The 27675-nt window shown below is 42.3% G+C and overlaps 2 protein-coding genes across 2 annotated transcripts in view; one reads left to right on the top strand and one right to left on the bottom strand.

Moving 5' to 3' along the window:
- Positions 1–1885, bottom strand: part of HEPACAM (hepatic and glial cell adhesion molecule) — a 40747-nt gene extending 38862 nt beyond the window's left edge. Inside the window, exon 1 of the mRNA XM_081843348.1 lies at positions 1322–1885. Within this exon, the coding sequence (XP_081699474.1) occupies positions 1322–1409 (88 nt within the window). The 5' untranslated portion in view covers positions 1410–1885. The remainder of the gene's footprint in view (positions 1–1321) is intronic.
- A 4799-nt stretch (positions 1886–6684) lies between these two features.
- Positions 6685–24563, top strand: CCDC15 (coiled-coil domain containing 15). Its single transcript, XM_081843309.1, has 12 exons — positions 6685–6841; positions 8043–8274; positions 9168–9317; positions 10611–10817; positions 12549–12665; positions 14096–14251; positions 15887–15991; positions 17775–17878; positions 20115–20381; positions 21201–21349; positions 23118–23511; positions 24196–24563. Exons 2-11 carry the CDS (start codon positions 8089–8091, stop codon positions 23234–23236), a joined length of 1560 nt encoding a protein of 519 aa, XP_081699435.1. The 5' UTR covers positions 6685–6841; positions 8043–8088; the 3' UTR covers positions 23237–23511; positions 24196–24563.
- Positions 24564–27675: the final 3112 nt, after the last annotated feature.

Here is a 27675-nt window from a genome sequence, read left to right as displayed (position 1 = left end):
GTCACAGTGGAATAAATGGAAACTAAGGTTCCAATTCTGTGTACCCCTTACTTGAATGTAAACATGCATAGGCTTGCATTGTTATGACAGTAACGCAGCTAAGTCCCACTCCATGGTTTTCAATGGCAACAACATCAGAACTAACTTAATGAAATGGTCAAAAGATACCTGCATTGCAGAGGGTTGGGCTAAAGGACCCTCATGGTTCCTTCCAACTCTCCAATTCTATGATATCAGAACTAACTTATTGAAATATGCCCCATATGTTTAGGATCAGGGTAATGGAAATTAACATATTATCAAGGCATTTATTTACTGATTGAGAGGTTGTAAAACAATTGACACATATGTCCTTCCAATAACCTCAAAAGGCAAGTCAGTTATTTCCCCTGAATTGAAGATATGGGGGAGAGGAGTAAAACTGAGTGAATCACCTGCTGAGTTCATAGCAGTGCTGAATTTCGAATTGAGGACTTCCTAGTTTGTAGCTACAGTCTCTTTGGCACTATGGCAAGATCCACACCATACATTTAAAGTATGCATATTTAAAATACATGACTTCCTTCAAAGAATGCTGGAATTGTAGCTGGTTAAGGGTACTGGGAATTGTTGCTATGTAGGGGGGAAACTACAGTTCCCAAAATTATTTGGAGAAAGTCATGCGCTTGAAATATGCATTTAAATGTATGGCATGGATCCTCCATACAACACAACAGTTCTGCTGATTTTGTTGTTGTTGCATAAATGGAAGTTAAATAAGGTCCACAGCATAGATGGAAAAACATTTTTTAAAAAAACCACAAAGACACAATTTGCTTTCTGAGCCCACACAATATATTTAGCCTAAGCTAAAATTGAGGATGGAGAGTTCAAAGCATGGGCTCTCTATGACATTTTGTCTGAGCATTACAGTATTTTTCAGAGAAGCACTGTTGGAACTGGGTTCTCTCTGCCACAAACATGCCACAGCAAAGTTGTTGTTGTTATTTAAAAAAATAAAAGTCATCCAATTCAGAGGGCACATGGTTCAAAGTGCTGCCCCAATTTTAGAGGTGCACAGTTCAGTAATCTCCTCTGTAAAGAATGCTTTGATGAAGTCTTTTCTCACGACACTGAAATGCGAGGGAAATCGTTCCCCCAGTGCCAGAGACCCTGTTATGTGAGGCAACAAAAAGGTGTTTAGGGCTGTCACTTGACTGACTCTCACCTCTGTGCCTGAGCATTCAGCACCTCTGAACCAAACCCTCATCCCCTCACAAGAGCATCCGCCAAACCGCACAGCCCTTTCCCCCAAAGGCTTTCAAGAGTGCTGCTCTCCTACCTGTGCAGTTGATTATAAGAAGGCAAGCTACGTGCACAAAACCCGACACGCTGAGAACTCTGGACAAGACTTCTCTTTCTCTCTTCATTTTGGGTTTGGTTTTAGGTCCTTCTCGCACACAATTAGCATGATTTGTCCACTCTGGGCACGTCCCTTAGTACCGCTTGGAGTTGTTCTGCCACCACTGAACTCTGCCAAGTCCTCTTTCAATAGACAGAGCCTCTGTGTGTTGTTGTGGGGTGTTGGTTTTTTTCCCCTCTCTCCCCCTTTTCTTCTCTTTTGGTCAGACCTGATGTTTTCCAATTTCGTGAGCCTTACATCCTCGGATTCAAGGGATTAGCTGACCATGCATTAAAAAACAACAACACATGACCAATATTCCCAAACTTGCAAAGATAATATCGCAGCAAAAGCCTGATTTGTTTTTCAGAGTTTCTTGGAACAAGGAGGTGGCTCAGAATTCCAGATCACTGTCTGCAGCCTCACTCCTACAGTTTCTAGGGAGCTTGACACATGCCACGCTGTACCCACAACTCTCTGAAAAGCACGTTCTGGCAGGTGACAGAGGGGAATTCTGGGAGCCATTTGCATGCCCTGGCCTTGAAAAGGTACTCTGTGAGATTGTGCTCCTTGTGGCAGCAGTTCTATGTAGCTTCCTGGGATTTGGCTATCAGCTGGCAAATCTGCCCCAAGGAGTCGCATCAGTTGGCAGGCTGGAGGGAGGATTTCTGGAGAGGCTGTGACATTTGCAGGCAGGATAGCTTCATAACAATGTGTTATGTAGTGAAGTTTCACCCTGGGCCAGCAGGGGGATACTGTAGATAGTTTTCACTCAGGTCTGTAGATAGTTTTCACTCAGGTCCACGTCAGTTATTTTAGGCGGGAAACTCTGGGTTGTTGTTGCTACAATGTTGACAGCCGGCTGCCTATAAAAGCAGGCCGGCTGAGCTGTTTGCTAGTCAGTTCTATTCCAGCTTACAAAATAAAGAGCTGCTTTGGAGAAATCGCTGTGTCGTCTGCTATGTCAACCCACAACTTAACACAGTGGATCCAGCAAAGGCTTGTTAGACCAATAGTCTTTGCCCTGTTCAAATTAGGGAGCCACTCTTAGTTCAAAAACACTGGTTTTTCATTTATTGATAAGACATACGTTCCACCTTTCAACTGAATGATCTTCATGGTGGCTTAGATTGTAATAAAACACACATGCCAAAAATACAAAAACATCACATACCCCAAACCAAAACCCACACAGCCTAGCAACCCTTAACCCTGGTCAATGGGTGTGTTTATTCTGAAGATTTCTACTCCACCTTTCAGTCAAATGATTCTTAAGAGGATGGGCCATAGTACAATGATAGACCACAAGGCTGTTAGAAAATTATACCAGAAACAACAATGGGAGCAGAAATCCCCACAATCTGCATGTTCGTCCAACATAGCAGGAACAGAAATCACACAAGTGAATACAAGTTGTGTTTGCTAGAGTTGCTGTTTTAGTCTGCAAAGTTACATAAATAACTGTTCTTTTCTGCATTAAAAAACAAACAAAACGTTTCTCTTCTACTGAAATGCATTGCAATGAATTAGGTAACTGATTACATAAGTTTCAGCCATGGAGTATAGCGAGACAAATAAGATAGGTTTTAGCAGAAACCAAACTGTAGTGGAACAGAAACAATACGGAATGTGACCATGTTAAGCTTCCACGGTTACCGAGTCAAAACTCTGCTTTGAGCTTCAGCATTGGCTCTGCTGTCCTTCCTACACCCTCTTAACTAGGACAGCATTCCAGGCTTGAAGTACCAATTAGTCTCCTTTTGTCATCCCAAATCTTCTGAACAAGGCTGTGTACACATTCCCCTTTACTCAGAATCCTGTGTGCCCCCACTGCTAGCTTGTTAAGGGGTGCACACACAGCCTTAGCCACAATCTATACCTACACAATGTTGGTAACAGTGTGTCTATCCTATCATTTCTTATGAATAACTGTACTGTGTCCCCTCCCTTCCAGACCACACTCGATCCAAACTGAGAAAAATAGCAACCTAGCTGTGTTTTAAGCTGGTAATCTGTACAGAGCCTCAGACACAGTCACCAGGCACAGCCAATAGCAGAAATTAACTAAACACTTTTATTCCAGCTCTGTTGTCGTCGATAAAATTCATTATTTACTATCAAGTGGAACATGCCAATTGTTCCAAAAAGGCCGATTAAAGTAAGAAGTGGTGGTCCCCAAAATGCTCATTTGATCCTGTTTATTGTCTGTGTCTTCCAAATACTAGCAATTAAAACCCTGTGCTTTGAATCTATCCACAGGGCCAGGGACTTTGGAGGCTGGCGAGTGCATTTCAGTGTTTTGAGCTATTCCTGTGAAATATTTCTTTTCCAAGGAGCAGGTAGGGTTTTTTCCCCCTCCCATAAGTTTTCCCGTTCTGTTTTTAAATTGAAACAGCTAATCTCTCCACACTCTTTTCTGCTGCTGGAGTTCTTGGCCTCCACACAATGCAAAGTCACAAACAAAAGCTTTGTTTTCAGCAAGGCAAGCCAATATATTGCTGAATGCTGCAGGCCTTTGTTCCAGCTGGCCTGTCTACCCTTTTGGTGACGTTTTGCTTATATAGTCAGATAAAACCCTCATGACACCCAGCCTGCTACTGTGATGCATCTTTGTAGCAGAGGTGTAGTGGTAAATGTTGATGTGAAGGCATCCATTCTGACAGCCCCCAAAGGAGAGCCCAAAAATTCAGGCAGCTGTGTTGATCCATTATCACACACCCACACAAAAGAACAGTAGTAAATAGCACAATACCCAGTTTATTAGGATCAGCATGACTGCAACCTTATGCATAGTTTCCTGGGACTAGCAGGCTCCATAGAATTTAATGGTGACTAGATTGCTTTTACTTGTAACAAAAGAATTAAGCCTTAACAAAAGAACTTTAGCCAGCTGAAATTAAACCTTTAGCTTTTAATTAGAAATGTAAGTGATTCATGGCAAAACTCAAATCTTTCAGAGCCTGTCTACCCTTTCAACGACGTATTTGTGATATGGTCAGATGACTTTAGATGATTATTTTGGAGCCTTTTATAGATACTTCAAGACATCCTAATGCATGGAGAATAATAGCTAATCCAAAACCTAATAAGAGCAAATGTGCCTGCTGGCCACACCTCTCCAGAAGCATTAATGTTCACCTGCACACCTGTAGGGTGTTTTTCCATTAAGCATAGCCACTGGACATCAGTACTGGGAAGCGTTGCCAGTAGCCACAGTCCTGGTCCCTTCCCTATAGGGAAGTCCCCGCATCCTTCATGTCTAACATCTTTTTGCTGAATTGTTGTGAGCTGTTTCGACGGCAAAGCTTGGCTGAAAAGCAAGATATACATAAAATGGAATAAGCAAATAAATGGAGGATAGAACCAATGACCCAGCCCTACCCTCCACGCATTGATTCTGTTGTTGTTGTTTAGTCATGTCCAGCTCTTCGTGACCCCATGGACCAGAGCATGCCAGGCACTCCTGTCTTCCACTGCCTCCCACAGTTTGGTCAAACTCATGTTTGTAGTTTCAAGAACACTTTCCAGCCATCTCGTCCTCTGTCGTCCCCTTCTCCTTGTGCCCTCCATCTTTCCCAACATCAGGGTCTTTTCCAGGGAGTCTTCTCTTCTCATGAGGTGGCCAAAGTATTGGAGCCTCAGCTTCAGGATCTGTCCTTCCAGTTAGCACTCAGGACTGATTTCCTTAAGAATGGAGAGGTTTGTTCTTCTTGTAGTCCATGGGACTCTCAAGAGTCTTCTCCAGCACCATAATTCAAAAGCATCAATTCTTCGGCGATCAGCCTTCTTTATGGTCCAGCTCTCACTTCCATACATCACTACTGGGAAAACCATAGCTTTAACTATACAGAACTTTGTTGGCAAGGTGATGTCTCTGCTTTTTAAGATGCTGTAATTTGAACCAGAGCCAAGACCCAGAACACACTTTTCAAGTGTTAGGAGAGCCAATGTGGTGTAGTGTAGCAAGGGACTAGGATTGGGGAAACCAAAGTTCAAACTCTCCCTCTTCCATAAAATTCACTGGGGGGGGGGGGCTTTAGCAATGGCAGTCTCAACCTGATGAAGCCCACAAGGTTGTTGTGAAAACAGAATGGGTGGAGGGGAAGCCAGCATGCCACCTGGAGCCTGCTGGAGAAAGCCTGAGCTCTAGTAAGTGCAGCAGAGGTGAGTCTGGAAGCTTTGTCACACAGCTTTCAGCAAACGCCGAAGACACACCTCTTCGTCCTGGCCTTTGGCACTTGGGATGTATTTTTCTACAACCCACCTTATTTCTGTGACTGCAAATTGCTTTAAATTCTTTTTAATATTGTGTTTTAACTGTTCTGCAAGCTGCCCTCCAACCTTTGGGTGAAGGGCAGGTAATAATAATAAATGTAACACATAAAGCTCTGCTCCAATAACAAAAGTGCCTCTGAGCACATGCAAACTTCTTTTCTGTCAGGCTCCTAAAATTTAGTATTATTATTTATTATAACCCATTGATCTCAGGGCAGTTCACAACATGTCCACCACTAGACACCAGCCGCCTTCCTGGCAGAGTCCAGCAATTCAAAAGTGTCAAGGTATCCTAATATCTCTTTTATATGCATTTGACTGATAAAATTTCCAATTTGGTACCGTTAACTGAGGGATTCCATATTCCTTAATTTATTCCTTGGGCCATAATAATATTCCTTCAATATTCCTTAATTTGTAATTTCCACATAATCCCTTGGGGTGTGGTTGAGACTGAAGAAAGAAGTCCTGGAGCTTACGCAAACCATGTATTGGCTTTTTATTTTTATTTTTTCATTTCTAGGTTCCTCTTATTTCCACCCCAACCCAGTTTTATTATTCTGTGAACTGCCCTGAGACCTGCGGGTATAGGGCGGCAAATAAATTAAATTAAAATTTCAAAATAAAAAATAAAATAAAATAAAATAAAATAAAATAAAATAAAATAAAATAAAATAATAAAATAAAATAAAATAAAATAAAATAAAATAAAATAAAATAAAATAAATGGTGCATTGGTATGGTAAGCCGTCCTGAAAACGGAACGGCCCATGCCAACTTCCCTCCACCAAGCAACCAGCAAGGCCCCAAGGCACCTCACACTGAAGGACCAAGTGCCAGACGGACGCGACCACCCCTTAAGGGGCGGGGCCAATTCTAAAGAGGCGCGTCGAAATTCCAAAGTTCTAAATGGGGCGCGTCGCAACCATGACGTCGGAGCCGCTTCTGCTACCGGATTGGTTGCCTGTAAAAGGGGCAGGCGGGGCCAGAACTCTGCCGGGGCGGAAGCGGCGTTTTTAAAAAAAGGACGGTTTGGGAGGGGAAGAAGAAGGCACGGAGTTCTGGCAGCCCGCTTCCGGTTGGGGAAGAGTTTTGCTCGGGGGCCGGCCGGAAGGAGAGGCGAGGCCTGAAGCAGTTGCCATGGCGACAGCCGCCACCCGTCGCGGCGGGCGGCGGTGAGGGCAGGTACGCGGGTGGGGACGGAGGGAGTTGCTATGACAACGGCGGAGGCAGTTTTCCGGGATGCTGTGGGGAGAAGCGGAGGGGGCGCAAAACGTCCCGCAAGGAGCCTCGGTCCCCGGGCGAAGCTCTGGGAACGCGATTTCCTTGGAGATGGGAAGAGCTTAAAGCTACTTTTCTTCTTCTTCTTCTTCTTTTAAAAAAGAAAATTTAAAGCAGTTTTGTATATAAAGATGCTGAAAGCATAGGCTTAACCCTGGCAGACATAAGGACCCTGTTTTAGTTCCGTTCTGTGGAAAAGCTGCTAGTGTTGAAGAAGCCTCCGCCGAAGGAAGCAGGAGTAAGCTAACGTGCCTTTTCCCCTCCCATTTTCGTCTTTTCGCTTTTGTGATCTAGCTAGTTGGCAACCCCTAGCAGCAGATCAGCCTTACCTCTAAAGTTGCCTGTCATCACGAAAAACTCTTAAGAACTTTTTGCGAGAGAAGAAATCAACTTATTAAAAGCAATAGGTTTTTATTATTATTTAAGGTAGCAAAATTACCTTGTCTCTTCGGGAGAGTTGACCACTTCTTGTGCTTGCTCCTATAAGCTTTTCCCTTAACAGCAGTTTGATCTTCAGTAAGGATCAGGTGATCTCAACCCCACATTGCTTAGCGATTGTAGTTAACTTGTTTATAAACTTATACATTGTTCATAAACAATTGCATATAAATTGCTTAAATCAAAATCTGGAGAAGCTTCACCAGTTGATTTTTTGAAGATCAAAACTCTGTTAAAGAAACACAAGCTGGGCTAGGCTGGGTTGTTTTTTTTCATCCCAGTTGGTGACCCCAATTGAGGGATGAAGAATGCATGACCTTCTAGACCGTTTTAGGTACGTCCAATATAGGCACGACTGCACACTCACGCATTGCTCCAAAGATGGAAGTGACCTGAAAACGTCACAAAAGGGGCAGGGCAGGGATGGAACAGGGTGTTTGCAGGCTTTTTCAATGGGTGACCCGGGACGTGACCCCCCCCCCATGCAAATGGGGAGTTGCATATATAAAACTGCCATGGTCTCTGGGTTTTGGTGGTAGTTAAAAGTCCAACAACATATGGAGGGCCACAGGTCTATCTCCCCTGCCCTATTTGAACATCTTGACTTGGTAGTGGTGTGTTAGTGCAACTAAAAGCTGATCTTGAGCCCAATCTTGTATTTCAACAGAGACTCCTTCCAGACATCCCTGATTTGAAGTTACTCTGTTGCTGAGATGCTACCTTCCAAGAAGCAGCAGCAGCAGCAGCATCCCTGGAGATCTACTGAGGAAAAAGTGAGGCCTCAGTCAGCAGCAGTGAACTGGAACGTGTTAGCAGAGAGGACGCAGTGTGTGGTAGCTGTTGGAGCTTGGGTGGAGAGTGCCCAAGATGATGCAGAGCAAGAAGAGAACACAGTTTTTGTAAGTACTAAGAAAGGAAACCCCATATGCAACAGTATTTTTGAACTTTCCAAAGCATCTTTTTCTGAAATACAATATTTTCTACTGAGCAGGATCAGTGGCCATCTAGCCCAATGCTATCTTCTCCAGCTGGCAAACTCTCTAGAGTCTGGTGGGGGTGTTGAATGAGGAACTACAGATTGTCAGGATTGTATTTGCTATCTGAGAATGTTAACAAAGCCTCATATTTGTAAAATAATTTGTAATGTCTGTGTTTGTTTTTTTAAAAAAACTTTTCTTGAAATCTAGGTTATATAATTATGTTACAAACCCAGCTTCTATTCTTCCATAACTTGTTGGTGATATGCCATTCCCTTTCTGAATAATTTTCTTAAACCAGAGGCAGGCATATTTGAGTCTTGTGTGATCATGGTCTCCCTTTAAACACACACACACACACACACACACACACACACACATCCTACTGTCTGCCAGTGGCCTGGTTTACATGTAATGCTAAGCCAAACCATTGCTTAGTATGAACAAGCAAGAGCAAAAATTGTGACTTCTTCACTCTTTCCTTGGCCATGCTACCTGCAGCTAAGCCATAGATTGCCTTAGCATTAACATGGGATCTGGGCCAGTGTATTAAAAGTTCCAAGCAAGACTGAATTCTTGGGATCTAGTAACATTTAAGGAATACCTAATCTGTGCAAGGTGATGCTAAGACTCCATTTTTTGTTAAAACCATAAGAAGTGCATTGTGGGATCAGACCAGTTTCTATCTAATTCAGCATTATTTGCAAGAATCCCACCAACTAGATTCTCTATGCAAAATTGGCTAGTGGTTCATGGATGAACTTTAGTTTACCTTCCACCCACTCTTGGTTTCAACAATCTTCAATCTTCTTTAGACTGCAGCAGCTCAAATTGAAGAAGCATACAAAGAACAAAGAAAAGAAAAAGAGAGGCTTCTGAAACGCTTTCAAGAGGAGGTGAAGCACAGGGTGAACCAGCACATCAAGATGAGGAGAAAACACCAGCTTCAGAAGTCCTATGAAGCAGTAAGACAGTGTCTCCTTATATCTGTTTCTTTTGTTAACTACACGTGTAGGCCCTTTCCTTGCAAGTAACATTGTTTTATAAGTAGAAGCCCATGTCCAATGGAAAAGAGTACAGTGGTGCCCCGCAAGACGAATGCCTCGCAAGACGAAAAATTCGCTAGACGAAAGGGTTTTCCGTTTTTCGAGGTGCTTCGCAAGACGAATTTCCCTATGGGCTTGCTTCGCAAGACGAAAACGTCTTGCGAGTCTTGCGAGTTTCCCCCCCCCCTTTTTCTAAGCCGCTAATAGCGCTAATCCGCTAAACCGCTAATAGGGGTGCTTCGCAAGACGAAAAAACCGCAAGACGAAGAGACTCGCGGAACGGATTAATTTCGTCTTGCGAGGCACCACTGTATTAATTTGGTTTTAGGATTTGTGGTGATAACTTGCATCATGATGTTCCAAGCTGTGGCGTTCCATTAATCTAGGACCCATAGCCCCTGACATCAGAGGAGCGCAACCTTTTTTCCTGTCAAGGACCACATTCCCTCAGGTGCCATCTATCAAGGGCTGTATGGCATTGCTGATGAGAGGAGCCAGAGACAAAAGTGTTCTGGATTAAATAATCCAGAATAAAGACTACCCTGAATGGAATCATTCATAAATGAGCACAAGGAGGATTTTTATAAAAGTACAGCAAACTAATGCGGCTACTGGTCAGAAAAGCAAGTAGAAGTAATTTCTTTCTGGCTTCCAGACAATTTTTTCTCCTAGCCATGTAGTCAGTACAAAGTTAAATATAAATAACTTACAGAAAATAAAATAAAGTGCTGTCCTTCCAAATTGCTCCAAAACAACATAGGAAGAGGTGGAAAATATTTTTAAAGGTTGATAAAAATAAGGAGCAAACAGGAAGGGATTTTTATGGCATGAAATAATGGGACAGCTTCAGGGGGTATTGGAGACCACATAAAAAGAGTTTGGGGACACAGGTTGCCCCTGTGCAGACCTGCTCAGCTTCAGCATTTTTTGGCCTTATTTGCCTTCAGACCACACCTTGGAACATCTCTCAAGTATGCTCACTTCTGGTTTCCCATTTTACTTTATCACCAGATAGGAAAATAACAAGTTGATATCAGTCTTAGAATCACTAGAATCCACTGTAAATGAAAAAGATAAAGAGGTATGACCTCTGAGGTCAGTTTTATCACTTCAAACCCTTTAAATGACTATCATTCCTCATAACAGCAGTAAGCTAGGATGTGTCTACCGTCTTCTTATTACTCTGTTGTTCTTTACCTTTTTCTTCTGCAGGCTCTTAAAGAAAGCTCTGTTGTGATACGATTTTCAGATTCCGCATTACAATTGACCCCCAAGAAAAGCACGTGTCTCTACAGACATAACACTGATTCTGCTATCTGTAGTACTGGTAATAAAATCAACTCTGTGCAGAGGCCTGATTACGAGGGGGACTTGGAAGAAAAGGTCCTAAATGTTCAGTTTTCAGAGCATGCTGAAACCGTGAGTGTTTTCTCGCCATATCAACCATTCGCTCTGTTGAGTTTTGTGGGCATTTTAACCTTAAGTCTCATTGGTATATGATGCCTCAGATCTTAAGTATCCGATAAATAGTCAGCAAATGTATTTTACTGATGCAAAACTGATATATACATAACTTTTATTTGCACCTGGATAATAATAATAATAATAATAATAATAATAATAATAATAATAAATTATCAATTAATTAATTTTGTTATTTATACAATGCCCATCTGGCTGGATTTCCCCAGCCACTCTGGGCGCCTTACAACATATCTAAAAACATAATAAAAATAGCAGTCCTTTAAAATATCATGTGTGTTCTGATTTTTGCCCAGAATGTGAGATATATGCAGAAATACTTGTATTGCTCAGGGAAGACAATTCATACTTGCACAACAGACACATGAAGTACAGGATCTTGGCTTTTGTGGCTACAGGCTACATGATTGAAAACATTCAAAATGAAATGAAAGTTCTGGTAGAGATAACCCTAAGCAGAGATTCACATGCGTACATACTGTGCTACTTACTCACCCACTGATGAGCACATTTACATGAGTCAATACATATTGTGTAGCACTGATAATGCACCATGAGAAGAAAGCCTTATCAGTGCTTTCATAGCATGTTATTGGGGTTCTGCAGTTCATTGCAAGACAAAGATTCATTAGGGAGTAGAACATGGGGTCCTTGGTTGCGGACTTTAATACTTTTAGCATGCTGCTCAGAGAGGCCTGCTTGAATCTGTTCCAGAATTATTTTAATGCTTTGTCCCCCAGACACCATTTTTTACACAGACCTTCCAAGCTGCACAACAAGCTCAAATCTGCAAGTACATATTTTCTATCTAGCTCTTCTTGACTTAACAAAACAAAATACTAAATCTTCATTAGGCTGTTGAAAAAACAAAAAGCACTTCCAAAAATCAATACTTTCTATTATTAGGCCATCTGTTTTTGAATAAGATAAAAATAAAAGAGCAGTCTAGTACCAGCCTGCTTATAATTCTTGATTATGTGAGTAGTATTTTTAATAATAAAAACAACAACAACAACGTATTTATTATTTATACCCCACCCATCTAGGCGGCTTCCAACTGAATATTAAAAACAATACAGCATCAGACACTAAAAACTTCCCTAAACAGGGCCGCCTTCAGTTGTCTTTTGAAAGTAAAATAATTGCTTATTGCCTTGATATCTGATGGGAGAGCAGGTGCCACTACTGAGAAGGCCCTCTGCCTGGTTCCCTGGAACCTCACTTTTTGCAGTGAGGGAACCGGCACAAGGCCTCAGCGCTGGACCTCAGTGTCTGGGCTGGATGATGGGGGTGGAGACGCTCCTTCAGGTATACAGGACCGAGGCCGTTTAGGGCTTTAAAGGTCAGCACCAACACTTGGAATTGTGCTTGGAAGCGTACTGGGAGCCAATGAAGATCTTTCAGAACCGGTGTTATGTGGTCCCGGCAGCCACTCCCAGTCACCAGTCTAGCTGCTGCATTCTGAATTAATTGCAGTTTCCTGGTTACCTTCAAAGGTAGCCCCACATAGAGCGCATTTCAGTAGTCCAAGCGGGAAATAACTAGAGCATGCACCACTCTGGCAAGACAGTCTGTGGGCAGGTAGGATCTCAGCCTGCGTACCAGATGGTGCTGGTAGACAGCTGCCCTGGACACAGAATTAACCTGCGCCTATTTTCTGTTTCATAGGTAAGAAAAACTGTGCAACAGGTCCGTCACAGGCTGGCTTCCCGGAAATCTGTGTCAGAAAGTGATCCTGCTCCAGAACTTCCAGGAGGTGCTTGGGAGAGCCATCTGAGCGTACAGGTGACAACTAGAGAAAATATTCTCTATTTTGGTACATTTTGCAATATAGTCTTTACCTACTTGGCTAGCTGTGAAGCATGATTGAGGCTGCAGTCCTTTATACAATTACCTGGGAGTAATTGTAAATAGACAAATATATGTAATCTCTGAGTTTCAACTTACCAGTTTAATTTTTCAGTTCCTGCTCTATGCTTCTGGGTTCTCTGCCATGCTAATCTTCTCCAGCGCCCTCAGGCATACCAACAGAGGAAGCTGATTTTGTGATAAATGAAGAATGAGTTGGATTCTACCACTTCTGAATATTTAGGATAACTATGCATTAAGATCATAGGACCAGTATTTCTAAAGCCTTATGTAGCTTTCCTAACACTAATAAATTTTCTGTTTAAAAACATAATTGTTCATAATCTCAAAGTAATACCAGCCCAGAGGACAAGGAGTGCAGGTTTTCATTCAGACAAAGAGATGTATTTAAAGCTTGCTATTGGGTGACTTTAGCTAGGTGAGTTCACACAGTCCACTTAATGTGATACCAAATGTGTGTTTAGCCTTATCTCCTATTAGGTAATTGCCTGAAGTGATGAGAACATGATCTTATGATAGCTTATCTAGCTGTTTACAACATCAATCAGGTGAAAGTTGTAGCTCTTATGTGGGCAACTTGCCCTGTAAAAGTGATGTTTTGCCATTTTGTGAAAATGTCTGTGTGGCAGTGGCATGACCCAACTTACGCAATGCCAAATCCCTATGAATCAGAAGGGAAATTCATCTGTGATTTAAGGCACAGCATGGGCGAAAAAGTGAACTAAACCCTTCCTCCAACCTTTTTTTTTTTTTACCAGCAAGCAGGTTTCTTAACGGCAGATTTCTCCTGTAGCATTATTTCCCCTTCAGATTTCAGCTGGGGTGGGGTGGGGGGGACTTTGTTCTCTTAAGACTGTTTTGCGGGGGGGGGGGTTGGAGGTGGGGCAAATGATTTACGTGTCCCTGACACATGGATCTGCCAATATCCCGGTTCAGTTCACATACCACATTAAACAAAACAAGCCTGTCTGGCTTGTTGGGTCATCTGAATTGGAATTAGTGGTTGATTTCCTTGGACTCTGGCTTGCTTCGTCTGTGGCACAGCAGGAGCAGGGGAGAGTACTGCAGGAACGTTTTGAGCATGCTGCTCTCTCACTACACTGGTTTAATGTGACATGTGAACCAAGCTACTGTGTCTCAAGACCGGGGCAGGATTTCTGAAGAGTAAACCATCTCCCCTGTTTGGTTTGTGTATTTATTTTGAATATTACATGTACCAATCTTCAAATAAAAACTCTCTTAAGTAGCTAACGCAGTGCAAAATGACTTACACGTTTAGTAAAGCCATTCAGTTTCGGCAGGCTCATGTAACAGGCTTTTGAAATAAGGTCTTCAACTTTGTTTAGAAGCCAGCGTCTCCCAAGACAATTCCAGGCAATGCAGAAGAGGGTGACAGAGGCGAGTTTCTTCTTGTGGGACACCACGACCTTCCAGCTGAACTTCAAGGGCAGGAACAAGGACAGCGGAACAAAGACTCATACTATACAGTGCAGTTTCAGAAAGTAAGATTTCTCCAATGCCGGTCTTGCAGCTGATGTTAGCTGTACTAGTTGTGTGTTCAGAAGAAACACTTGCTTTAGGAGAGTATTGCCCTTGCCGTTCTCCTATTTCCTTGTGTGAGAGCCTGTGACATTGAAGGAGAGGAAGGCAATTGAACTCGTTCTCATGGCATGCATGAGATTTCCTATGTCTTCCTAGCTGCTTGCTTTCCTATAGTTTGCTAAACTAATTTTGAACCGCTCTTTATCGCAGGGATGAGGAACCTGTGGCCATCCAGGTGTAGCTTGATTCCAAGTCCCACCAGCCCCAGCCAGCATGGCTCGTAGAAAGGGATGCTGGGGATTGGAGTCCCAACATCAGGAGGACACAATTTTCTCACCCCTTCTTTATAGGACAGTGTAACAATAAAAACCCTGGAATATTGGGTTGGGTATATACTGTGGGATGTATTATTACTAGAGCAGTCAACTACAACATTTTCTTGCTGCCTAGAATGGACACACAGGGGAATGTGGCTCCAGACAGGGAGGACATCCTGTCCTACCTGCTCTGGAGCTTCTTCCCCCTGTGTGTGACCAGGTAGATAGGTGTGACCCTAGCTGACCAGATAAAAGGGTTGACCATGCAACCATCTCTCTTTGGGACTCTTATTCTCTTACTCTTGGACTCTCAGCCAGCGCATGGCTCAACCTTCACATAGGATGGAGCCCACAAGCCAAAATCTGAGATGTAGCTCAGACTTCTTTTCACTGTAACCACAAGAAAAAGCCTGTCTTCAGATTACTACTGTGAACTACTGGTAAATGTAAGAAAAACTTTATTCTTATTTTTAAATAAGACTGTGTTGTTGTATTATTATTTTAAGAGGGAAATAAAGGGGAAACTTACCAGGAACAATCCAGACTGGACAAGCCAGACTGAATTGCTTAATTAAAGGATTCTAACGAATCATCAGCTTGCTTCCAATAAGTTGCAAAGTGAATGTGCTCTGCTGCTTACTCAATAGCATGAGTGAGGAGGGATAATATCAAAACAATATATTTTCTCCCACCTTCCTTAACATTCCCACATATACTTGATACATTGCAATGGTTCTTTAAACATTTACAGTCTACTAAACTATGTTTATAATATTAATGCCCCATTCTTTTATGGGTTGCTCATAAAATGGACCAATAAGATTCATGCCTTCTTCCAGACTACTTACTGGACTCAAAAAAACCTAAAATACTGCACCAGAAATTTAGAATGCTACATCAAACATGGGATATTTTTTTCCCCAAAGCTGAACAGTTTAAAGTGCCATTGACATCCATGAGAAAATTAAGCAGATGCATGAACCTTTCCAGTGAACACCAGTGAAACAAAAAACTGCTTTGCTGTGGCTGGATTGTGTCCATTGCTGGGTTTTATATCAATATCTTTCTAGATAAATACAAAGTCTAAAAGAGGAGAAGGGCTATATGTTAAAACTTCAGAGGAAGCCTTTTATGTATTTTAATATTTTGTTGGTATAAACAAATTTATTATTATTATTATTATTATTATTATTATTATTATTAACAATAATTATTTATTATTTATTGTATGTGTGTCAAAAGGTGAGAAGTTAGCTACTTGCTCTGATTTCCTTGTAGGTTAATAATGAGATACTGAAAAGTACCTATCCCACAGCTGGCAATGAACCTCGAGATGCCAGGATACTCTGGTCTGGAACAGAGAAAGAAGAATCAAAGAAGCAGGTATATAGTCTTGTATTCACCTTGCAAATGAATTTTCATGAGGAAACAATGCAAGGCTGTGGTGACGGCAGTTGTGATCCTCTGCTTCTCTGCTTACGTTTTAAGGGATATGGGATATTTTAATGCTGAGAGTCAATTGTGTGCGTGTGCACATGCACACACACATGCCATCATTATAAAAATATGGCTGCCACTGGTTATAGCTGGGCAGAGAAATCAAGCCCCCCAATTTACTGTTCTGGGAGGAGATGGAGGTATCCCTCTGCTTGCCTTCTTAGGCAGGGGAGTTCTATTGATGGCAGGAGAGAGTCCCATTGCCCCTGCCCCAAAGGCAGAAGCTTGTTGCTGTGGTAGCAAGCGGAAACCACTGAAATGGGGTGTTTTGGGGGAGGTGAGGGAGCTGATCTGGGCCAACACACTTTCTGTTGGATTCAGAAATGTTCCAGCTGCTCTCAGGTGATGGTAGACAGCCCAATCTGTGCCTCTTTGCTGCACCAGCCTGGGAGCTGGCTTAGCAAAGAGACACCCCCCCCCCATTCATTTCCTCTCCCTCCCCCACCCTTCCTATCGGTGGGCTTTCGGTGGTGGTGTGGCTATGCTGCTTCAATAAGCCCTGTTGCCACATCCTAAATTGTTGGGACTTAGGCCAAGGATCGTTCTAAAGAGGTGTAAGTAGGGAGAAAGGGAGGGGCAAGGACAGTTCACACTTCTGCTATTTTCTAGCAGCTGGTTAGCAGACAAATGGTAAAATTTCCTAGCTGGATTCACTATAATAAATCTCTAGTGCTGCCAGAATTCAAACATGGAGTTGCTTAAGTGCTGCCTCCTGCACTTAACGTACCCAAACCTTTTAAAAGGCAGTTTTGGTACTACCTCTTTTATAAAACATCTCCAGAGCAGGCAATATAGATAAATAGAGATGCATTTCTGGTTTGGGACTTCAAGTGAGATATGAGCAACTGGCAGAGTGTGTGTTCTTTAAAACCCAAGGGTAAAATTGAGAATAAACCAGGCATTAGAACATTACACTTTCATAAATGGGGAGTCAGAGCAAAATACGGAGTTGTGATTTAAATGCTGGCCAGCAGAGGGAAACCTGGTTCAGGAGGTCTTTGTGTCTTGTAACTGAACCACTTCAATAAATTGTAATACCATGACTGTATTTGCAGAATGCTGCCACTTTATTGAGCTCTGTAAATCCACTTGTGGGGACACACACCAAAAAATTCTTATTAAAAAAATAAGAGTATGTGTTATGATAGATCTTGTATAGGAAGAGCCCTGGCAGCCGCTTCTCTAGATTGGCATTCTGCCCTTTTAAGATCCTGGGGTATTCGCAACATGTACTCCTAAATTCTAGATTATTTAATCCAGAAAAAGTGAATCCCTACTTTCTGGAATCTCGGTTTTCTTTGTTAAAGTAATGATAAAGTACCCGGTGCTTCCTTGTCACTGCAAAAATGAAGGAACAAACACAGTTCCCGCTAGCAGATGGGCAACCTAGTAGATGTGACTCGAAAGCACAAAGAGAAAGGGAGGACACTGTGAAAATAAGTGCATTAAAAAGAATGAATTCTTCACTGATGTAAACGTTCTGTGAGTAGACGGAATAGCTACTGACGGAGAGAATTCAGGCAGAGAGGGAGCTAAATGGCAGTGAGACCAATCCTCTCTCTTGGTTGCAGCCAGGTGGAATGGTTGCTGATAGTTCTCTGTATAGCAGCTGGGGCATGCTAAGTGTGCCGCGTCCACTACTGCTCTGAAATGCGTCTTTTTTCTGTAGCGCCAAGGCCAGTACCTGAGATACAGGCGCCTCTTCATGGATATTGAAAGAGAACAAGTAAAGGAGCAGCAAAGGCAGAAGGAGTGGCAGAGAAAAATGGAGAAGTACGTGTTCCACACATGACCATCTTTTTGCTCTCAGTTTATTAGGGCCATATCATGGCAGCCATGAAGTCACTGGAAACCATAAACCTCTTTTTGCTGTTAAGATAAAAAGGGTGAAAGTGCCAAAAGATAAAATAATTTTTATAATTAATTAGAGCCTCTTCGAATGCATCCAGGTGGATTCCTTCAGTCTCCTCATAGTATAGAGATCACGCAAGGAAAATGCACCTTGAGTCAGCTGTGTTTTCGATAACACATGAAGAATCTTGTATTTCCATGACAGATTTATGTTTATTTGTTTCAGTTTGCTAACTGGGTGGGGAGGAGTTAGTTATCTTGTTTATAATTATTTAGGATAAGGTTGGCCTGCCGTTACTCCCATGGCTTTTATAGATGAAAATTTTACTATGATGCAGTAAAGTTCGTTCAAATACAGTGGTGCCTCGCAAGACGAAATTAATCCGTTCCGTGAGGCTCTTCGTATAGCGGTTTTTTCGTCTTGCGAAGCAAGCCCATTGACAGCTTAGCGGATTAGCGCTATTAGTGGTTTAGCGGCTTTTAGCGGATCAGCTGATAAGTGGCTTATCAGTGGATCAGCTGAAAAGCGGCTTAGCGGCTTAGGAAAAGGGGGGGGGAAATGGGGAAAAACCCGCAGGAACTCGCAAGACATTTTGTCTTGCAAAGCAAGCCCATAGGGAAATTCGTTTTGCGAAGCGCCTCCAAAACGGAAAACCCTTTCGTCTAGCAGGTTTTCCGTCTTGCGAGGCGTTTGTCTTGCGGGGCACCACTGTATTGAATATTAAGGAAATTGCTGCAGTGGGGAGAGACGTGTCAAATGAGATTATTTTCCTTCAGCAGCATGACTTTGTTAAGTAAATATTTTTACTTTCTTGTGCCTATCCTCTCTATTTGGATAGCTTTGATTTAGCGAGTTGGCAGCGATTGCAACAAATCCGTATTGTGCACTTCATTGGAAAGACCCTGCTCATTCAGACAAAGGTCCATATAGTTCAGCCTGCTGTTTTCAGTTGCCATCCAGGTGTCTCTGGGAAGTCCACAAGCAGGGCATTAGACCTCATCCACTTGTCCCCAGCATACTCCCTCTGAATGTGGAAGTTCCATTTAGCACTTATGGATCATAACTACTTTAATGGAGCTTTTAAAGTCGTTTATAATTTAAAGTGAATAAAGTAGCAGCTCCTATACAGAACACCCTGCTATGGGAGATTACATTGGCTCCCTGTTTGCAAGTAATCCAGCTTGCTTGAAAATGTTTGTTTTTCGGTCACCTTTTGGGGGTTTTTGTCATAGGTTTTTTGAGGGTTATTTGCCACTGGTGATTTATTGAAGATATGCATAATATAAATGTTATTTATGAATTAAACAAATAATTATTTCAAAAATCGACTTGTGCAGGTTTATTAATATTACTTGCTTATTGCTCTTTCTCAGGATTCAAAAACATCACAGTCAACCTTAAACCAGTCCTGTAAGGTTAGACCAGAATTTCCCAAACTTAGGTCTCTAGCTGTTTTTGGACAACTCACATCATCCATAGCTGGCAGGACCAGTGGCCAGGGATGATGGGAATCGTAGTCTAAAAACAGCTAGAGACCCAAGTTTGGGAAACCCTGGGTTAGACCATTAGTCTTCCTATTTTGCAGATTTTAGGTGCTCTGTGTGTGTCTTTCCTAAGACCGCCTAGTGAGTTCATGGCTAAGTTTTGAAGCAAGGACTTGGTCACTCCTGGATGCTACCATACATGGCCCATGTTTTTGCTCTGGAGTACACCTGGTAGAGGTTGAATGTAGACAGGCGAAGTAAGAAGATGGTAGTAACAGGTAATGTGTCATGCAGCTCACAGTACGGAAACACATTAGGGACAGTTAATTTTTTTAGAGTTTACCAAGCCTGGACTATGCTGGAGCCAAAGGAAAGTCTGGATGAATTTTAACCAGTGTTTACCATCTTATAATTATTCCACACAGGAATGTAACAGCAGAACTGAGAATGTTGTTCTAATTCTGGCATACCCAAACTCGGCCCTCCAGATGTTTTGGGACTACAACTCCCATCATCCTTAGCTATCAGGACCAGTGGTCAGGGATGATGGGAATTGTAGTCCCAAAACATCTGGAGGGCCGAGTTTGGGGGTGCCTGTTCTAATTCTTATGCCTGCGCTATATAGCGTGTGATCTTGTGAAAGAATAAATAGAATTACATGTCTTGCCCATAGAATAAAGAAGGAAAAGGAGCTTCGACGCCATGCAGAGGAACAGAGGATGCAGGAGAGACAGAGAGTACAAGAGAGGCACTATGACAATGAACCGAGGATACAGGAGACATACCAGGCAGGGGAACTGAAGATACAAGAGAAGGCCTCCCAAGGAGATGTTAATGCCAAAGGGAAAGCTTATGAAAAACTGGAACATCTTAAACTAGGGGATATGCTGGAGAAGAAAAAGGTAGCAGAAAGGCAACAGAGAAATAAAGAATATTCAAGGTGAGCTGAAATATTCGAGGGGGGCTTTGTTTCTCTTCCTAAAATCCCAGCTGCAGCAACTGAGAGCACATTCTACAGACCAAATGCCCATCTAGTTCTGCATCTCTTTCCCCACAATGGGAAACCAGTACAATGTGCTGACAAGAACCCTTCCTTCCCTTGTTTGTCCCCAGCAGCTATATTCAGAGGGAGGCCGTACTGACAAGGACCACCACCAGCAAAGATAGCTGAACTCCAGTAGACCCCAGGTGTTCCTGAGAGCTAGGTACTATGTGGTCAGTCACATTGCAACATCAGCCAACATCCCCACAAGTCATCAGAGCAATTGCAGCAGCTCTTGGCAGCCAGCAAAGCCACTGCAATGGCTGCGGCCAATCGCAGCCAACCACCAAAGTTAGTGGTGGTTACAGGGCTATGTGGCCATGTGAGGCAATGCAGTGCTCAAGGACTTCAATGAACCCAGGTGCCTGCTCCCCATATTCATTTGGGCAACCTAATTGCAAGGCCTAATAATTGGCCAGTCCATAAGGGATTCATATGCCATCAGTCACCAACACACATACAAAACACCCATTAGGGAGGTTAGGCTGCCCTCATCCCTGAATACCCTTAGGCAGGCAGTGAAAGCATTTTTATTACAGTTCTTCATTAAAAATTGAGTGTTTTGACTTGGCTCTTTTTCTTTAATGCATCAATCCTATTATTGTTTAAACTGGCTTTGCTTTGTGTTGGTAAACCACTTTGGGGGCCCTTTTTAGGGCCAAAAGTCTGTTTTTAATAGACGAAAGTAAGGGTGTTTTTGTGTGCATTTTGTTTCAGATATGTAGAAGCATTACGAGCCCAGATGCGAGAGAAGATCAAAATGTATAATATCAGCTTGCCTCTGCTGTGCTTCTGTGGGACAGATTTCTGGGACTCTCATCCTGATAGCTGCGCCAACAATTGTGTGTTCTACAAAAATCACAAAGGTACAGTGGTGCCCCACAAGACGAATGCCTCGCAAGACGGAAAACTCGCTAGACGAAAGAGTTTTCCGTTTTGGAGGTGCTTTGCAAAACGAATTTCCTATGGGCTTGCTTCGCAAGACGAAAATGTCTTGCGAGTTCCTGCAGGGTTTTTTTCCTCCCCCCCCCCTTTTCTAAGCCGTTAAGCCGCTTATCCGCTTATCCACTTATCCGATAAGCCACTAAACCGCTAATAGCGCTAATCTGCTAAGCCGTCAATGGGCTTGCTTCGCAAGACGAAAAAACCGCTAGACAAAGAGACTCGCGGAACGGATTCTTTTCGTCTTGCGAGGCACCACTGTACAAGGTTTTCTGACATTCTTTATCACTGGCATCTGTTGCTCCTCCCGGCAGCTGTTTAGCATTCCTCATGTGGAAGAGGATACCAGCGTATTTTGAAACACCTAGTGCCTAGCAGAGTAGGTTGCGGTCTCATGAAAGACAGAAATGGCAGTGGATATTTAATCAGATACCAGCTGGAAATTATTCTGAAGGACTCTGCTTAAGCATCCATCCCATGGCATTTTCTTTTCAACTATCCTTTTCTCTTTGTAGTTTCCATATAGGGAATACTTTGGGGTATTCCATTAGCCCTGCTCAAGCTACAGAACATCTTAGTTCTGTGAGTAGAAGGGCTTTGAGCCTAGGCTGTAGTGGCTGGTAAGCAACTAATGTTGCCGTTCACATTGTTTTTACTAGTAAGCCTGTGGTTGGACATAGACAGTGGTAACTCGGTTTTCAAACATCTCCATTTACAAACGTTTTGGTTTTTGAACGCCGTAAACCCGGAAGTAAATGCTTTGGTTTTCAAACACTTTTCGGAAGTCGAACATGCCACACGGCTTCCATATTGAGTTTTCCATAAATAAATGCTTCGGTTTTTGAACGTTTCAGAACTCGAACGGTCTTCCAGAACGGATTATGTTTGAAAACCAAGGTACCACTATACTGGATCCACAAATATGCATTCTAAGCCAAGACTCTTCTGCCAAGGCTGCAATGTAGCAGCGCTTGCGTATGCCTTTTAGCTTGTTCTGAAACTTTAAACTATTTCCCCAAACTGTTCTCTTCCTAGCAACTGCATCTCTGAGCAGTCATGCTAAAAACTTGCCTCCTGCTCAGTGGCGCTGTGGCAGTTCCCATGGATCCTGTGAATGTTCTTCACGTTGGGAGACACATCTTGGTCAAAAGCAAAGGGCTGTCTTCTTTGCTCAATTCCTGATTCAGCAAGTAGCTGTAGAACAATACCGATTCTGAGTTAACTGTATCCAAGTTAACAACATTTACATAAGAGCAGCCCTGGAGAATTAGAGCAAAGGTCCCTTTAGCATCCTGTTATTCGCATTGCCTAACAGCTGCATCTGTTTAACCACAAGCAGCCACAACACTTCTCCACAGTTGCCTGCTAGTGACTGGTATCTATCTAGTGGCATTTAGTATAGCCATTTTTTTCAGACCTACCCTCCATGAACTTACCTAAAGCCCTCGATAAGCCAGTGGTCACATCTTGTGGTAATGAACTCCTCAAATCATGGATTGCATGAAAAAATATTTCTGTAGGTACTGAATCCTTGTCCTATATTGTGGGATAGGGTACAGAAGTCATCTACCATCACACTACGTATAATTTTAGAAACCTCTTATCGTGCTTTCTCCATCACCTCCTCCCCACCTCTTCTTTCTTTTTCCCAAGCTTATACCAAAAGCTAATTTTGTTCCATTATTTTTTCAGCTTATGCTCAGGCTCTGCAATCAGTCATCTCATCTTGCAATGTTATTGATGGGGGTTCAAACACAAGACTTGCTGCTCATACATTTGCTACCGTACATGCTCGTGCTAAGAATTCCTGAAAGAGGACTTCGGAATTGGTTCTACCCAACACCCAGGCAGTTCAGTCAAATTGTCTGCAAGTAGGCAAGTCTCACCGCCTCCTGGAGTGTGCCCCAGGTCCTAATAAAAATAAATTGGAAAGGAGTTCTTCCCCAAGGTACTTCCTTTCCATTCTCGTGCCAATACTGTGTGTTTATCTCGTCCGACAAGTTACTAATATGTCAAACACTAAAACCTCATGCATGGAACCTATAATGCGTGCAAAGAGGACTTAGATCAGCCAACCCAGACCTGCGTACTTCTGCATACAGGCATATGCAAGAGTAACTTATTGCACTCCATGGTTCAAGCTTTGCTTTTGATGCTGAGTGAGAGGCTCTGAGGAGAAGCTGTATCTATTTTCTGCCCATTTTACAAGGCTTGCCTCTTCTTTCTTGCTTTTTTCTTAAAAAAGAAAAACTCCAGGCTTTCAGAATGCATATTGTGAAACTGCAATATGCAGAAAGTTTCTTTTTTTAAAAAAAGTATCTATTCAAATTTTAAAGATTACAAAGAGAAAAAACAAAAAACCAAAAAAATAAAAAAGACATAAGAAATACAAACAATTAAAAAAAACAAAACAAACCTTTACATAGCTTTCTTTCCTTTACTTATTTCCTTGACCTCTTCACACCTCCCTTTTTTGTATTCTAGTTCAGTTAGATGTTTCAGCAAATCCTTTCCAGCTTTGTTTTTATCCTAATAATTTATCTTAATATATTGTAATTCTCGTCTTTCACCAATTAAAAAAATCAATTTTAACCTAATCCTTTATATCATTTCTGCTAAAACCACATTACTTCATTCCAACAACCTTCTAACATTCCTTAATTTTGCAATGTTTCTGTAGATAAACTTTAAATTTTTTCCAATCTTCTTCCACCGACTCTTCACCTTGGTCTCGGATTCTGCCAGTCATTTCCGCCAGTTCAATATGGAGGAAGTTTCTAAGAGAAGGTGATAATTCCAAAAGGATAGTTGGTGCTGATAATGATGATTCTTAGCAATGTTTAGATCTGATGAATAAAGAATTTCTGCAAATGTGAATTTTGTGAAAGTATGTGATTCCACATGTTTCTGAAGGTTCTGTTATACCAGAATTTCTATTTGAGTCCATGATTTAGAAACTAAGAGGACAGGCAAGAGTCTTGAAATAGTACAGCTTCCTTTCCCTTTTTGATAAGTTGAATTCCTGTTTCGGGCAGGAACACATCTGGACACATTCTGCTTCTCAAACAGTTCTAAGAAGTGAAACTTTGAAGTCAAGCCTTTAATTGTTGTTTGCAAAAAAAACCAAAACATTGTTATAAGATGCCAGGTTGTTTTAATTCATTACCTTCCCAACTGTAAATATTAGTATTCGTAACAAGGAGCATTTTTTACCTTGCAGGATGATAGTACTCTGGTGTTGACCCATTCCAATGTGTTGACCCATTCCAATAAAAATATTTCCATTTTCCCCCCTTTGGTGTCTACTCTCGGCTGTCCCTTTTGGTCCCTTCTCTGCTGTGACACAACAACCACATATGCAGTGATATGTGAGGAGTACAGTGTGATTGACCTCTGCATGCAGAGTTGTTTTGGGGGGGGATTGTCATTTTTCCACAATATGTGAATGACTAAGGATAGGGTTTTTTTTTTCAGGTGCCATATCACTTGCTATTCTACTCCCAGAATTAAGTTTGTGTTTGGTGCCCCTTGCAGTATGTCCAGTTTGGATTCCAGACTTCTTCTATTCAGTGTGGTAGTTCAATGGCTCCCATAACTACTCTGGACACATCTACAATAGGTGTGTGATGATTGTCTTCAGGGGCAAAAAGGACTTCTTTGTTCTCAGCTTTTTGCAGAAAGACAGCCATTAGATTTGGCCATGGATTATGCTTTACAGAAGTAATGTATTTTAGAAAGATGGGTTTGTTTATATTGTCACCTGTATTTTATATTGTTGTACTTTATATTGTCATCTTGATCACAAATTCAAACTGCAATGCCACTTTTCTAAACTTAAACTGTGCCCTTGATGTGAGTGAAGCCTAGACATGCAAGTAATAGAAGTAGATCTGTTTGGTTCAAACAATTACACTTCATCCAGAAAAAAAAATAGCAGTAACATGAATGTTACATCAGCATTCTCTTGCATCGTTACTTAGCCCTTTCCTTTTGCTTACTATGATCTGAATTATCTTGGATTTTTTTAAAAAAAGAAAGAAAATGGGTGAGAGATGGAGCCTTCCATTTACTAAATCTCTTTAATAATCTCATCAGTACAGTCATACCTCAGGTTACAGACACTTCAAGTTGCATTTTTCAGGTTACGGACTGCTGAAACCCGGAAGTATCGGAACGGGTTACATCTGGGTTTCGGCAGTCGTGCATGCGCAGAAGCGCTATATCGCTTTTTGCGCATGCGCAGAAGCACCAAATTGCAACCCGCACATGCGCAGATGCACTGCTACAGGTTGAGAGTTGCTGAGAGTTGCCGTGGCTGATGTGTTGGGGTCAGAAATGAATATGAGTGTACAATCCTATGATTATGATTGAATGGTCAGAACCTGGTCTTCTGTGCCCACTTTGTCAACAGAGTGGGGGAAAGGAGATTTTGTAGTCCTCTAGATATTGGGACGCATCAGCCCCAGCCAGCATCACCAAACGGCCGGAGATCTGGGCAATGCAACAGCATTTAGAACACGACAGGTTCTCCGTTCCTGTTTTACCTGTGGCACTCCAGAATCTAGCTGACTCCAAAGTCTGGATTCAGATGTGGCCATCCTTAACCTTGGCCCATGGTAAAATGCTTAGATTCTGGTTGAGTATTTCTTGATAGCTATGCTAAAGCGATAAGTGTAGGAAAATCAAAGTTACCTTGAGGACATGGGGACCATGTCGGTTAAACCAGGTGAAGACTATCGGATAGATGTACTAAAAAGACTACATGGCGACAGACGGCGCATAGGATGTGCCTGCATAGTGTAATGAGCCATCTAATAACCTGCACTGCCAGCAAATATGGCTTCATAAATGTTTAGGATTGAGGTATATGGAAAGTTCATGCTACAGGGTGTGGGATTTATTGCCCAAGCGTGGTTTTTCCAAGAAATTAGCCTCTCCCCTGTCTCAACTTACCTGAGATAACCTTGCTGGGTGGGGCCTGTGTTTTTCTCTTTCTGTGTAGATGGTCGCTTGATTTGCACATAGTTGACACTAGTAAAAGTTAGACCTTAAACTGCTGGTGAGAATTTGCCAATTACGCAGCAAATCCAACAAGAAGGCCCATTTCTTCTGCAGTTGTTTTCTTTTTGGTGGAGAGGCAATTGTTTTGAACCCTACAGCTCTCATTTGATCGTCCTCTGTATCTGTTGCAACCAACCACAATAAAAGCGGTTCAGGGAAATGGCGAAAAGTGCTGGTGGGACCAATTTAGGTTTACCTTTTTGGAGTGTTTGGATGGTGGCAGCTGTGAGAAGCAGGGCGTTTGCACAGCTTATCCTAGTGATTTCACTTGCAGTGATTCTTGAAGGACACAAATTTGACTATAATTGTACATAGCTCTAGTTACATCTAGAATGGAGGTCTGTTGCTTACTTTACGTGGGGCCACTGTCTGAAAAGTGTTCAGAAACTTCTGCACTATGAGCTCTGACCAGAGACAGAGGGCAGGGGTTTGGCACATGTTGTTTATATCTGTTTCTGTAGCTCCCAGTCCATTTCCAGGCCCAACTTAAACTTAACCACATTTTAAAGCTTTTCATCCAGTAGGAAAAGCTTGTCAAAACAATTCAATGTAAAAACAATTCAATGTAGGTACAACTCAATTTCCCCTTCCAGGAGTGCCAACTTGAATAAAATGTTGTGGGGGCCCAGGTAAGCCTCGCCCTGTATAATCTATCACATGATGCAGTGCACACACACCATTTGAACAGGAATGCCCATCAACTTTGTGGGGGGCGGCCCCCTCAAATATTTTTTGTGGGGGTTCAAACCCCCCACGGCCCCTAAGAGTTGGCTCCTATGTCCCCTTCCCCTCTGTTACATCAAAATGTGTTTTCAAGTTAGCAAGCTGCTATATATTTTTAAATATATATATATATTTGCAGGAAACAGACAAAAGTATATGTGGTAAACAGCTGCAGGAAGACATGAGCTGAGAACAAATAGACTAGACTATTAAAACATTGGGGAGTGAATCATTCCAAGCCACAACTGGGGGACAGAAACTACAGTCATACCTTGGATCCCTAATGCTCTGGAATTTGGACATTTTGGCTCCCGAACATCGCAAACCCCAGAAGTGATTTTTCCGGTTTGCGAGCGTTCTTTTGGAACCTGAACGTCTGACAGGGAGCTTCCTGCAGCCAATCAGAAGCTGTGATTTGGTTTTTGAATGTTTTGGAAGTCGAATAGACTTCCGAAACGGATTCCGT

This window comes from Podarcis erhardii (genome assembly GCF_964252035.2).
Source record: "Podarcis erhardii genome assembly, chromosome: 16".
NCBI lineage: Eukaryota > Metazoa > Chordata > Lepidosauria > Squamata > Lacertidae > Podarcis > Podarcis erhardii.
The sequence above is the reverse complement of the archived record's forward strand: the minus strand, read 5'-3'. Positions and strand labels throughout refer to the sequence as shown.

Coding starts and splice junctions, on each gene's coding strand:
- CCDC15 (XM_081843309.1), top strand. CDS start 8,089: ATGCTACCTTCCAAGAAGCAGCAGCAGCAGCAGCATCCCTGGAGATCT. Junction 10,818..12,548: donor TTTCAGAGCATGCTGAAACC/GTGAGTGTTTTC, acceptor TCTGTTTCATAG/GTAAGAAAAACTGTGCAACA. Junction 14,252..15,886: donor ATACAGTGCAGTTTCAGAAA/GTAAGATTTCTC, acceptor ATTTCCTTGTAG/GTTAATAATGAGATACTGAA.